Below are 13,954 nucleotides of genomic sequence, written 5' to 3' on the forward strand. Positions count from 1 at the left end.
ATATCAATGAACCACTTTTTAAGAAGCCTTTAGAAAATATTGATTCAGTTAAGAGGAAAAAACACCATTAAGGTTCAGTAACGATCCAAATACAGATGTGGTTCCCATTCACATGTCACCCTGTAAGATTGTGTTTTGGTTCTTTGTGGAGTTAAGTTGTACTAGTACACTGCTGCTATGTTCGTTTGGGTGGGCAGGGGGTATGTGATAAAGCATTTATGCATTTCCTTGCAACAAATGTGTCGACATACAGTCCAGTACAGACCTGTATCTTTGTGTGTGTGTGTGTGTGTATGTATATGTATGTATATATATATATATATATATATATATATATATATATATATACACGAGGTCTGTTAGAAAACTATCCGACCTTTTTATTTTTTGCAAAAACTATATGGATTTTAAATGTGTGATTGCATCAGCCAAGCTTGAACCTTCGTGCGCATGCGTGAGTTTTTTCACGCCTGTCGGTTGCATCATTCGCCTGTGAGCACGCCTTGTGGGAGGAGTGGTCCAGCCCCCCTTGTCGGATTTTCATTGTCAGGAAATTGGCTGATCGACTGCCGCTTTGCTTCATCAAAATTTTTTCAGAAAGTGTGAGAGACAGCCAAGTGGAAACCATTTGGAAAATTCAGATGGCTTTCGGTGAAGATCTTATGGGGATCACACAGATTAAGGACAATTACAACTGGATTAAAGATGGCCCACAGCGGCGGATGGCGCGCCACGCACCGAGTGGCGATCGACAGGCTCAAAAGACCAGATCATTTCCAAAGTGAACGCTTTGTTGATCCGGGACATCGTCTGACTACCAGAGAAATGGCAAGACAGCTGGACATAGCACTTTTTTGGCACATTCCACTGTTACAGGAGTTTTTGTAATGGAAAGAGGAGCGGAGAAATTCACCACGGAGCCGCTCATGGCGCGGGACGAAAGCACCTCCGTGTTGGTCTCACAGGACAAGCCATAACATGCCCAGCTCTTGCACCATTTGGAAAATTCAGACAGCTTTTGGTGGCTTTTCAGTCGTGTGACTATCCGAGAAATTGTGGACGAGCTGGACATGCCACAACATGTCCTGTGAGGCTTCATCACGGCGTTGCTTTTTGTTCTGTGCCCTGCGCCTCCGTCCCGATGCGCGAAGTCCTCCGCACGTCTTTTCATGACAAAAAATTCCTGTAGCAGTGGCATGTGCCGTTCATTTCCAAAGTAAATGCTTTGTTGATCCGGGACATCGTCTGACTACCACAGAAATGGCAGAAGAGTTTGACATCAGCACTTTTTCGGCATGAAAAGACGTGCGGAGGACTTCGCGCGTCGGGACAGATATATGTGTGTGTGTGTGTGTGTGTGTGTGTGTATGTATGTATGTATGTGTATATATATATATATATATATATATATATATGCACACACAGTGCTGGGAAAAAGATAGTGCCCCCTTGAGCTTTTACATGCTTTTTTAGGACATCAACAAACAAAACAAAAATTCCGGCTTTCTGTGTTAAAATTTCTAAAATTCTGCCCTTTAAGCTCAGTGAAAAGTAATCTCTACATCATGGATTAAAAGAAATAAAAATTTACACCACTATATACACTGAACAAAAATATAAATGCAACACTTTTGTTTTTGCTCCCATTTTTCATTTTGCATTTGCAGGTATTAATGAGATGCTTCTGCCCCTGCACAGAAATAACACTGCGGGGCTCTCGTCTTCACTAATAACTACAACTCCCATAATGCTCTTTGACTCCACCCTCAGAGGAAGTTGAAGAAACTTGGAGAAAAAAAAAAAAAAGATTTTTCTTGCTGTAGTGTTTGTGTTCCAAGTTCGATATCACATGTAAAGGTAAGCTGTACAAATATCTGTCAGAAAGATTGGTGTGGTTTCGATGCTAGCGGCCACGCTTGGATTTTTTTTTTTTTTGTGCAGTTTTTTTTTTGGCAGCTTGCAATTAGTGGCGTCAGTAGCATCCACGTGCTTTGTGAGAGCGTGATAAGTTTGTGTGTCACAGTCCAGCACTGAGCGGAGAACACGACTGACTGCTGAAGCGGGCTACGGCTATTTCCTGCGTCTCCTTCACTCACACAGGTGAGTCAAATTAATAGTTATACGATCATGGCACGTCTCAGTAGAGGTGTGTGTGTGTGTAAGTAAAAGTGGTTAAAAGATACAGGTTTTTGCACGAGCATCTAGATGCCAGATGTTTTTTTTTCTTCATCATTTAAAAAAAGATTCGAGTTTAATTGGACTTCATATGAGAAAATAAGTGATCAATGTAATGTAAGTCAGTATCATTTAGTAGAAATGTAACAGGATGTCTTTAAAACTTTGTTTTTGATTATTTCAGATTTTTTTTTTTAACCCAACTTAATTTACAGTTTCTGAAAATGATGCAGTGGTCTACGTAGTCCCCCCCCAAACAATTCAAGCTGGGGTCAGAGTTCACAGCTCCTCTAGGAGCATTGGGCTCCAGTGCTCGAGAACCGACTGAGTACCTGTGACAGAACCAGAACCTCCATCGAGTTCTGGCACAGCTGCTTAGTATCAGAACTCTTCAGTAACTTTAGTCAGGACCACTTGGGATTCGACCCTCATACTCGTAGCCACGTCCTATAGTTCATGCTGAAATTTATTTATTTTTTAAATTCCAGAATTATAAAAATCAAACTACTTGTTCCCAGGTATGAAGTCGCCCTTTCTACCAGTTTACACAAAAACTGGTTCAAAATATTTTGTTCTGTTAATGATGAGAGGCAGGGAGACACCCCAATATAACCTCCTTTATGCACGTGATCATGGAACATTGGTTAGTTGAGTAAATCAGACACTGGACTTGGAGAATTATCTCCTGATCAGTTTCTAAAAGATTGTCATCAAAATAGCTGAATACCTTTCTGTTGACTGACTCAAGTCTACTGTGTATGTAAAGGTTTTAGAAGTATTATTTCTAATGCGCCAGCATCTCATTGGTTTAATGGTGTCTCCCCCAGACATGTGAGTCACATGAGCTGAGTGAGTTCAATCAAAGATCCGATTTTACTAAATGCAGAGCACGTGTGCAGCACTCGTCTATCAATGCGGCCTCAGACAGAACGTCTGCTGACGCAGACCTGAAGTAAACTGGACTTTCACAATCCTCCAAATACAGTTTGAAATCCGACCCCAGTTTGAGTTATTTGGAGGAGGGACAAACGTAACCCACTGTATCATTTTCAGATGGTGGCAGTCGACTCAGTGTTTCTCAAATGTCTTTGATTTTTATTTTTCATGCTCAAACACATTTGAGCATTAAAAATCTAAATTTGCACCCCATCTGTTACTGATTTTTTTTTTTTTGGGGGGGGGGGGGGGGGGGGGTTAAAAAAAACCTAATCAAATCCCCAGTCTTGCTGGGGGGGAAAAAACTGATTAACTTCTCCGCATTCCCATTTAATCTTCAAAATTTAACAGCTTCATCATCAAACAGTGCCTCTGCCACTTTTCATGAAAATCAACTCGCAGCATGTTTAATATTACTGAAGGATGAGGCAAAAATATAACGTCTGGAAACTAACGATTTTGAGTTTGGAGTGCCTTTTACAGTTTTATGTACAATCACTTTTTATTTTTGTATACTTTCTGTAGTAGGATTTACTTTACACAAATCATTTTTGATCAACTCATGAGAAACTGTCATCTCCTAAGAACAGTGAAATTGGGAATTTTCTTTTGAGACATGAGGTTTTATCCATCAGTAATCATGTGAACATGGGTACTGTATTATGTTCAGTGCAACTTTGTGTTGTGTGGCATTTATTGTAACCAATCTAGGGTTCTCAGCAGGATTTTTGTTTTTTTATTTCTTAGCATAATGGGATGGAAAAATCACCTTAAAAACCCGGGGGTCTGGGGATACTTCGGTACCCCACGAAGTTTTGCATTATGAGGTCTGTCAATAAAGTAACGGTCCTTTTTATTTTTTTCAAAAACTATATGGATTTCATTCATATGTTTTTATGTCAGACATGCTTGAACCCTCGTGTGCATGCGTGAGTTTTTTCACGCCTGTCGGTGTCGTCATTCGCCTGTGAGCACGCCTTGGGAAGGAGTGGTCCCGCCCCCTCGTTGGATTTTCATTGTCTGGAAATGGCGGAATGAAAAGGACTTTTTTTTCCATCGGAATTTTTTCTGGCACCTGGAAACCATTCGAAAAATTTATCTGGCTTTCGGTGAAAATTTTACGGGCTTCACAGAGAATAAGGTGTCCAGCCACATGCCCAGCTCTCCACAATTTCACTGATACTTACTGGACTGGTAAGCATTGAAAACCGAGATAGACATGCCCAAACTTGTCCTCTGGCATGCCGAAATGGAGGTCTTCCTTTGTCTCGCTTCCAAAGCGAATCGGTCTTTACGCGCGAAGCGTCCGCGTGGCTTTCCATGACAAAATCTCTTGTTAAAAGTGAAATCTGCCGGAAAATGGCTGATGTCCAGCTCTTGTGATAACCAGAGAAAGAGCACACGACGGTCTCGTATCCACAGAGCCATCCGTTTAGAAATGGTTCGGTGGCTTGTGCCACGTCATCGCAGCTCGGAGCGCGGCGCGCCGAGCATCCTTAAAGGGGTCCTTAAAGCTGTAGTAACAGGCCTTATTCTCTGTGAAGCCCGTAAAATTTTCACCAAAAGCCAGATAAATTTTTCGAATGGTTTCCAGGTGCCAGTCTCTAACAGCTTCTGAAAAAATTCTGATGGAAAAAAGTCCTTTTCATTCCGCTATTTCCAGACAATGAAAATCCGACGAGGGGGCGGGACCACTCCTTCCCAAGGCATGCTCACAGGCGAATGACGTCACCAACAGGCGTGGAAAAACTCACGCATGCGCACGAGGGTTCAAGCTTGTCTGACGTAAAAACATATGAATGAAATCCATATAGTTTTTGAAAAAATAAAAAGGACCGTTACTTTATTGACAGACCTCGTATGTGCTTATAAAGGGCCTTCTTTGTTAGTCTAAATAAATATACCAAAATTTGAAGTCCAGACAGAACAAGAGAACATGCGTTGTCTGCATTTCAGAATGTGAGGAAAGTGTTTCCAAAAACACCAATTTGAGGTTGAACATCAGATAGTCCAGTCATTTTATGGTTTGACCCAGAACAAATTGCAACAGAAATGATTTTGGTGGCATTTGAATTGTGAAACTGTTTTATAAAACATACTAAAAGTCTAGAAAGATTAAAAAAATTGGGAACACTCCCAGAATCCAAGATGGCCACCCGAAAACATGCAAAAATTTGGTTTTTCCCAAATAACTCAAAAAATATCAATATTTAAGCACATAAATGTATTGATGTTAAATATAAACTTGGGTATTGTGGACATTTTGACACCAAAATTAAGTCTCTATCTGTAACGGTTCTTGAGACACAGTCTATTTGTAGTTTTACATACACTCAAGGACGGCAATTTGGTTTGTGTCCTATTACGTTAAAAATATTGCAGTTAAGGCCCAGAAATGTATTGAAGTTGAATATAAACTTGTGTATTGTGGACATTTTAGTACCAAAAGAATGGTTGTAGCTCTTACAGATTTTGAGATACAGCACATAAGCCATCTACACTTGGCTAAAAATGGTGAAATTATGTTGAAACCAAGTAACTGTTCTGAAATGTTCATTTAAAGAATGTAATAATATTCTTAGTGCTTGTCAGCTGCACTAACCTTTTTAATGACAGATGTAATCACACACTAATTTTACAGTAAAACCAATGAAGCATGATAATAATAAAAGTTCAGGTGAAATCAGTATTATGTACATCATGACACTTGAAATTTTACTTGTTCAAATTTCAGTCTCATCATCCTGGTTATCATTGAGTTGGCCTGCATTTGTACACCCTGTACCTCTGCAGTTGCCACATGCTGCTGAGCAATCTAAGTTAAGTTTGCGACATGTACATCACAATGTATTACAGTCAGTACTGCAGTTACATCTCACAGCATGCAGAAGAGAATCTGGTGCTGCTTGCAAGTCAGTCATGATTGGGACAACCTGACTATCAGAAACTTTCCATCCCCATTCTTGCAGTGGCATGTAGGTGTCATCTTCACCTTTCCATTCCTGAACTTGCAAGTAAACTCTCAGACTATGAAACTTGGCAGCTGCCGAAGTGGGTGGCAAACAACACTGTGGCTGCACATGAGTTGTCTTTGTTGCAACCTTATCACAAAAGCGCCTGTATCTGAGAGAATTGAGGCTTTCTCCAGGTTATCCACACAGCAGTGGTATCACCAGTGTGCCCTGTTTGTGCATTGACATCCACTCTATTATACATAATATGAGTAACTTTTCTATTCATATTCCAGTGAAATATTGACTCAAAAAGATGAACATTTCAGAAATGGTACTTAGTTTTCAACATAACAATGCTCAATTTCATCAATTTTTGTCAAGTGTAGATGTATTTTTATACCATATCTCAAAAACTGTAATAGCTACAGCTATTTTTTTGGTGCCAAAATGTCCACAATGCACAAGTTTATATTCAACTTTAATATATTTATGGGCCTTAACTGCAATATTTTTAACGTAATAGGACACAAACCAAATTGCCATCCTTGAGTGTATGTAAACTACATATAGGCTGTATCTCAAGAACCGTTACAGATAGAGACCTAATTTTGGTGTCAAAATGTCCACAATAGCCAAGTTTATATTTAACATCAATACATTTATGTGCTTAAATATTGATATTTTTTTAGTTATTTTGGAAAAACTAAATTTTTGCATATTTTCAGACGGCCATCTTGGATTTTGGGAGTGTTCCCGACTTTTTTTTTTTTTTTTTTTTTTTTTATCTTTCTAGACTTTTAGTATGTTATATAAAACAGTTTCAGGGTTCAAATGCCACCAAAATCATTTCTGTTGCAATTTGTTCTGGGTTGACCCCTTTTTTTTTTTCATAAAATGACTGGACTAAGAGTGAATCGACGTTTTACATCAAATGACACCTCTTTCCAAACATTATAATACAAACAATAAACTACAACCGACCAAACCCGTTTTTTCCCACAAAATGAGACGTCCTCCAATTTTTATGAATTACAGCATGACAGAACTACAGATTTTATTTATTTCTATTTCTGTCCAGAGATCAAGGATCCATCATGTACATCAAGGATCCAGTGACCATGTACAGATTTTATTGATTTTTATTTATGTCCAGAGAGCAAGGATCCAGTGATCAATTTCATATTTATTTACTTTAAGACTCAATAAAATGTTGTTGACATAGAAAACCTGTAAAGCCTACTTTTAGTCCACAGAAAATTCATAAGTGGTATTGATAAAGGAATCGATAAAGAATCAGATCGATAATGGCATCAATAGACAAAATCTTATCAATACTATCCCTAATCGTATCACACCAAATCGCATTGTGAGGAATTGACTCACGATCAAATCACATCGAATCGTATAAATTGTAGTTTTTTTTCTCTTATGACTTCTTTTAATTTCAGATTTTTGTAGATTGTTGTACATTTTTGGTTACTGGCATTGATTCTTTCATTATCTGGGTTTATTTTGTTTAGTGCTTTAATTCTTGGTAAAGTTCTATATAAACAGTCATTATTATTAACTATTGTTAATTACAAATTTGTGAATTTTTGGTATGTAACTCACAGGGCCTCCAAACTATTAACTACAAAATAAAAAAAACACTATTTACACTGGGGGGAAATACTGTACATGTGTAAACAGACCTGTTGGACTCTTGAATACACCAGTTGACCAGTTTAATTACGGAATAACCCTTTTGTGTCTGATCATTTGTGGACGTTCATGCTGGATTACGGTTGCAAATATCCGTTTTAAAACTAATTTTGCGACTGTAAATTCCAGCATGAATGTCCGCAAATCATCAGACACAGCAGGGTTATTCCATTCTAATCCAATTCCATCATTTGCACGGTTTATTTTTCTGTAAGTAATTCGGTCGGCCAATCGTGAAAGGGTGTGGTCAGCTCATCAAAGCTTACCGTAGCAACACCGTCTTCATGCCAAACTGGAAATTCTGTGAGGAGACCTACAGATTTCTCCATCTCATCAGCTGCATTGAGTTAAATCCATGGTAAATGCATCAATCAATCCAGTTTAATCTATTAAATCCGCGCATTTCGGCATCGTTGTTGCTGCACTATTTTCTGTCGCTCTCAGCTGACAGCGCCATTATTGACACCTGTGCAGCAACGCAGTCAGGGCGCAGAGTAACACATCAAATTTGAAGCAGTTGAATATTTTGCCACCGTCTACGCCAGGGGTGCTCAAGTTCGGTCCTCGAGAGCTACCTTCCTGATACTCTTAGTTGTCTCCCTGCTCCAACACACCTGAATCCAATGAAAGACTCTTTAGGAGGCTTTTAATGAGTTTTTCATTGGATTCAGGTGTGTTGGAGCAGGGAGACAACTAAGAGTATCAGGAAGGTAGCTCTCGAGGACCGAACTTGAGCACCCCTGGCGTACGCGATATTTTATGGAAATCTCACACGATTAACCAATCAGATTTGTGGAACAAATGTAATTGGATTAGAATTCAGTTTTTGCACTCCAAAAGACTTACCATTAGTGATGCAAGCAATTATTTTGGCAGGGTGCAGTGGATTTTCTCACAGCTCTCTAATTTGACTGGAGCTCAAACATATTTGATAATCAGTCAACCAAAAAACTAATTGTTGGTCATTTTACTCTGTATTTAATAATAATATATAAAGAAAAACACTGGCCACTATGTGGTTTTTATATGGAAGGGGCTTTTTTTATTCTGACATTTTATAGTGCACTAATAAGTTAATTGTAAAATAATTTGTATTCAGTATTAAAAATAAGTGGTAGTTAAGGTTGTATATTCAAATACATGCAAAATTTTTACAGTATGCAAGCTATTTTATGGGACCTTTCATGCCAATATGATTAGGGCTGCAACAAACAATTATATTCATTACTGATTAATCACTAAAATAACTGACAGATTGATTAGCTGGTTGGTCCATAAAATGTTAGAAAATGATCTGTGGTGTGATGACTCCAACAAATTTCTTGTTTTGTCCACAATCCAAATCTATTTGGTTTACTCTGAGAGGAGTAAAATAACTAGTACAAAACAAATACTAAATATTCATTTTGAAGACATTGCAATCATAGAATTGGGATATTTAAAAAAAATTCATGATTAATCAATTATCAAATTAGTTGTTGGTTAATTGAATAGTTGATTAATAATTAGGAGGCTGCAGTTCTAAATGTGCTCATATCACAGCCCCAGTGTGTAACGTGCTTGTAGTTGGCTTAATAGTGCCGTCTGCCTGTTTATTATATTTGTATTACAATACTTACTTTTTGTAACATGGGTTTTCAGCAGAAACGCACAAATGTGATCCAGCCATTACATTTGTTAAAAGAAACATCCAGAGAGACGGACAGCAGAGGGAACTCAGTGAATATTCGACTGTATGTCAGCGTCATAACGGCTTTATTATTATATGCAAATGAGTGTCTCAGAGTGACTCCACTCTGTCTGATTGGCCGACTGTTTCATTGTCGACTCCTGTTTTTGTTCTCGTTGATTGGATCCCATTTAGTGTGGCACTCCAAGATAATGTAAGACCACAGGCCTCTTGAAAGGTCAGTGCTTCCTCACGGCTTAGATAAGTCCTTCTGCTATAGGTCAATTCTTGCATGCAATTAAACACTTACTTTATGCACTATTTAAAACCATAAGAAAAGCTCATGGTGTGGAGGAGTGTGAATTGTTTCGGGGTTATTTCCTGTGTTGGCTTTGGTTAATTTATGTGGTGGTCACACAGGTGCTATGGCAGAACGGGTGTTAGTGGTCGGCAGCGGCGGGCGGGAGCACGCCCTGGCATGGAAGTTGGCCCAGTCCCCTCAGGTTCAGCAAGTCCTTGTGGCCCCGGGTAACGCAGGCACAGCAAACTGTGGAAAGATCAAGAACTGTGGTAAATAAGGCTCATTGGTTTATGATTTTTAACACATGATGTGATGAAAGTATTCACAGCGCTTTACTTTTTCCACATTTTATGTTACAGCTATATTCCAAAAGGGATGAAATTCATTTTTTTTTCCTCAAAATTCTATGCACAATACCCCATAATGACAGTATTAAAAGTTTTTTGTTTAGGTTTTTTCAAGTGTGTGTATGTGTGTGTGTGTGTGTGTGTGTGTATATATATATGTATATATATATATATATATATATATATATATATATATATATATATATATATATATACTAAGAAATCACATTGCCTACAGCAATCCACCAATCAGACCTGTATGGTAGAGTGGCCCGACAGAAGCCTCTCCTTGGTAAAAAGCACGACAGTCCGCCTGGAGCATCATGCTGTGGGGATGTTTTTCAGTGGCAGGAACTCGGAGACTAGTCAGGATTGAGGGAAAGATGAATGTGGCAATGTACAGAGACATGCTAGATGAAAACCTGCTCCAGAGCACTCTTGACCTCAGACTAGGGCAACAGTTCATCTTTCAGCAGGACAGTAACCCTTGAGAGAGCTTGAGAGGTGCTGCAAAGAGGAATGGACAAAACTGCCCAAAGATAGGTGCACCAAGCTTGTGGCATCATAGTCAAGAAGACTTGAGGCTGTAATTGCTGCCAAAGGTGCATCAACAAAGTATTGAGCAAAGGGTGTGAATACTTATGTACATGTTACTACTTTTTTTTTTTTTTTTTTTTTTTTTTAATAAATTAACAAATTTCTAAAATGTTTTTCTGTTGTCATTATGGGGTGTTGTGAGTAGAATTATGAGGGGGAAAATGAGTTTACTCCATTTTGCAGAACAAAATGTGGAGGAAGTGAAGCGCTGTGAATACTTTCTGGGTGCACTATATATGGAGAATGGACATGGGTGGCCTTCAACCAGGAACCCTCTGATCTTGAAGCAAGCACATGAGCCACTTGCCAGTACATCCCTCTATTCTGAAATAATGCAGACAGTCGGTGGGGAGAAAGTATCATTTTATACTTCTTTTTTTAAAACCATTTTTAAACACTTGCCTACTTGTTTGATAAATGGAAATGGTATTTACTGGGAAAAAGTTAACATTTTTTTCATGTCTGGATTACTTTTTTTTTTCTTTTTTTTTAAAATTCAGATTAATTGGGTGGCGAGTGTTGATCACAGTGTGGTTCCCCAGTTTCCTGTTGGGTTGCACAGTGTAAGCTTTGCATGGTTAATGTGGCCACTGTAAAACCACAGATGATGATGCACACTCATTAGCATGTTGAATATGCTGTTATGATGTTGGAGTCTAACGTGGTTTGTTTTCTTTCTTGCAGAGGTGTCTGTGAGTAACCACACTATTCTGGCTCAGTACTGTAAGGATCATCATGTCAGGCTGGTTGTTGTGGGTCCTGAGGTTCCCCTGGCAGCAGGTTCATGACTTGCCCTTACCTCCTCGTACACGTTCACTGATTTGAAAACTATGATTTTAGAGGTGCTGATTGTTTCCTGGTCAGTTATGATGCAGTGTTCCTTTAATGTCTTTCAGGTATTGTGGACGACCTGCTGGCTGCTGGAGTGCCGTGTTTTGGCCCCTCTGCCAAAGCAGCTCAGCTGGAGGCGAGCAAGAGCTTTTCCAAGGCCTTCATGGACCGTCACGGCATCCCCACAGCCCAGTGGAGTGCTTTCACAGACCCACAGGAGGCCTGCAACTATATCCGCACGTCAGTACGGGTCTTTTTTTGTGTAAAGCATGTAGTTACACTTGGAGGTCTTTGCATTTAGCTGAAATCAAGTTTCACAAGTGGTTCAAATTAAATCAATTTTATTTATATAGCGCCACATCACAACAAACAGCTGCCCCAAGGCGCTTTATATTGTAAGGCAAGGCCATACAATAATTATGGAAAAACCCCAACGGTCAAAACGACCCCCTGTGAGCAAGCACTTGGTGACAGTCGGAGGGAAAAACTCCCTTTTAACAGGAAGAAACCTCCAGCAGAACCAGGCTCAGGGAGGGGCAGTCTTCTGCTGGGACTGGTTGGGGCTGAGGGAGAGAACCAGGAAAAAGACATGCTGTGGAGCGGAGCAGAGATCAATCATTAATGATTAAATGCAGAGTGGTGCATACAGAGCAAAAAGAGAAAGAAACACTCAGTGCATCATGGGAACCCCCCAGCAGTCTAAGTCTATAGCAGCATAACTAAGGGATGGTTCAGGGTCACCTGATCCAGCCCTAACTATAAGCTTTAGCAAAAAGGAAAGTTTTAAGCCTAATCTTAAAAGTAGAGAGGGTGTCTGTCTCCCTGATCTGAATTGGGAGCTGGTTCCAGAGGAGAGGAGCCTGAAAGCTGAAGGCTCTGCCTCCCATTCTACTCTTACAAACCCTAGGAACTACAAGTAAGCCTGCAGTCTGAGAGCCTGTTCTAGAATTAACAGGAAGCCAATGAAGAGAGACCAATATGGGTGAGATATGCTCTCTCCTTCTAGTCCCTGTCAGTACTCTAGCTGCAGCATTTTGAATTAACTGAAGGCTTTTCAGGGAACTTTTAGGACAACCTGATAATGAATTAGCCTAGAGGAAATAAATGCATGAATTAGTTTTTCAGCATCACTCTGAGACAAGACCTTTCTAATTTTAGAGATATTGCGCAAATGCAAAAAAGCAGTCCTACATATTTAATATGCACATTGAATGACATATCCTGATCAAAAATGACTCCAAGATTTCTCACAGTATTACTAGAGGTCAGGGTAATGCCATCCAGAGTAAGGATCTGGTTAGACACCATGTTTCTAAGATTTGTGGGGTCAAGTACAGTAACTTCAGTTTTATCTGAGTTTAAAAGCAGGAAATTAGAGGTCATCCATGTCTTTATGTCTGTAAGACAATCCTGCAGTTTAGCTAATTGGTGTGTGTCCTCTGGCTTCATCGATAGATAAAGCTGGGTATCATCTGCGTAACAATGAAAATTTAAGCAATGCTGTCTAATAATACTGCCTAAGGGAAACATGTATAAAGTGAATAAAATTAGTCCTACAACCCCTGGCAAAAATTATGGAATCACCGGCCTCGGAGGATGTTCATTCAGTTGTTTAATTTTGTAGGAAAAAAGCACATCACAGACATGACACAAAACTAAAGTCATTTCAAATGGCAACTTTCTGGCTTTAAGAAACACTATAAGAAATCAAGAAAAAAAGATTGTGGCAGTCAGTAACGGTTACTTTTTTAGACCAAGCAGAGGAAAAAAATATGGAATCACTCAATTCTGAGGAAAAAATTATGGAATCACCCTGTAAATTTTCATCCCCAAAACTAACACCTGCATCATATCAGATCTGCTCGTTAGTCTGCATCTAAAAAGGAGTGAACACACCTTGGAGAGCTGTTGCACCAAGTGGACTGACATGAATCATGGCTCCAACACGAGAGATGTCAATTGAAACAAAAGAGAGGGTTATCAAACTCTTAAAAGAGAGTAAATCATCACGCAATGTTGCAAAAGATGTTGGTTGTTCACAGTCAGCTGTGTCTAAACTCTGGACCAAATACAAACAACATGGGAAGGTTGTTAAAGGCAAACATACTGGTAGACCAAGGAAGACATCAAAGCGTCAAGACAGAAAACTTAAAGCAATATGTCTCAAAAATCGAAAAATGTACAACAAAACAAATGAGGAACGAATAGGAGGAAACTGGAGTCAACGTCTGTGACCGAACTGTAAGAAACCGCCTAAAGGAAATGGGATTTACATACAGAAAAGCTAAACGAAAGGCATCATTAACACCTAAACAGAAAAAAACAAGGTTACAATGGGCTAAGGAAAAGCAATTGTGGACTGTGGATGACTGGATGAAAGTCATATTCAGTGATGAATCTCGAATCTGCATTGGGCAAGGTGATGATGCTGGAACTTTTGTTT

The 13,954-nt window shown here is 39.3% G+C and overlaps 1 protein-coding gene across 1 annotated transcript in view; it reads left to right on the plus strand.

Moving 5' to 3' along the window:
* The first annotated feature begins 1,708 nt into the window (after positions 1–1,708).
* Positions 1,709–13,954, plus strand: part of gart (phosphoribosylglycinamide formyltransferase) — a 30,570-nt gene continuing 18,324 nt past the window's right edge. Inside the window, exons 1-4 of the mRNA XM_034177142.1 lie at positions 1,709–2,100; positions 9,856–10,005; positions 11,365–11,460; positions 11,577–11,751. Of these exons, the coding sequence (XP_034033033.1) occupies positions 9,861–10,005; positions 11,365–11,460; positions 11,577–11,751 (416 nt within the window). The 5' untranslated portion in view covers positions 1,709–2,100; positions 9,856–9,860. The remainder of the gene's footprint in view (positions 2,101–9,855; positions 10,006–11,364; positions 11,461–11,576; positions 11,752–13,954) is intronic.

This window comes from Thalassophryne amazonica, chromosome 1 (assembly GCF_902500255.1).
Source record: "Thalassophryne amazonica chromosome 1, fThaAma1.1, whole genome shotgun sequence".
Lineage (NCBI taxonomy): Eukaryota > Metazoa > Chordata > Actinopteri > Batrachoidiformes > Batrachoididae > Thalassophryne > Thalassophryne amazonica.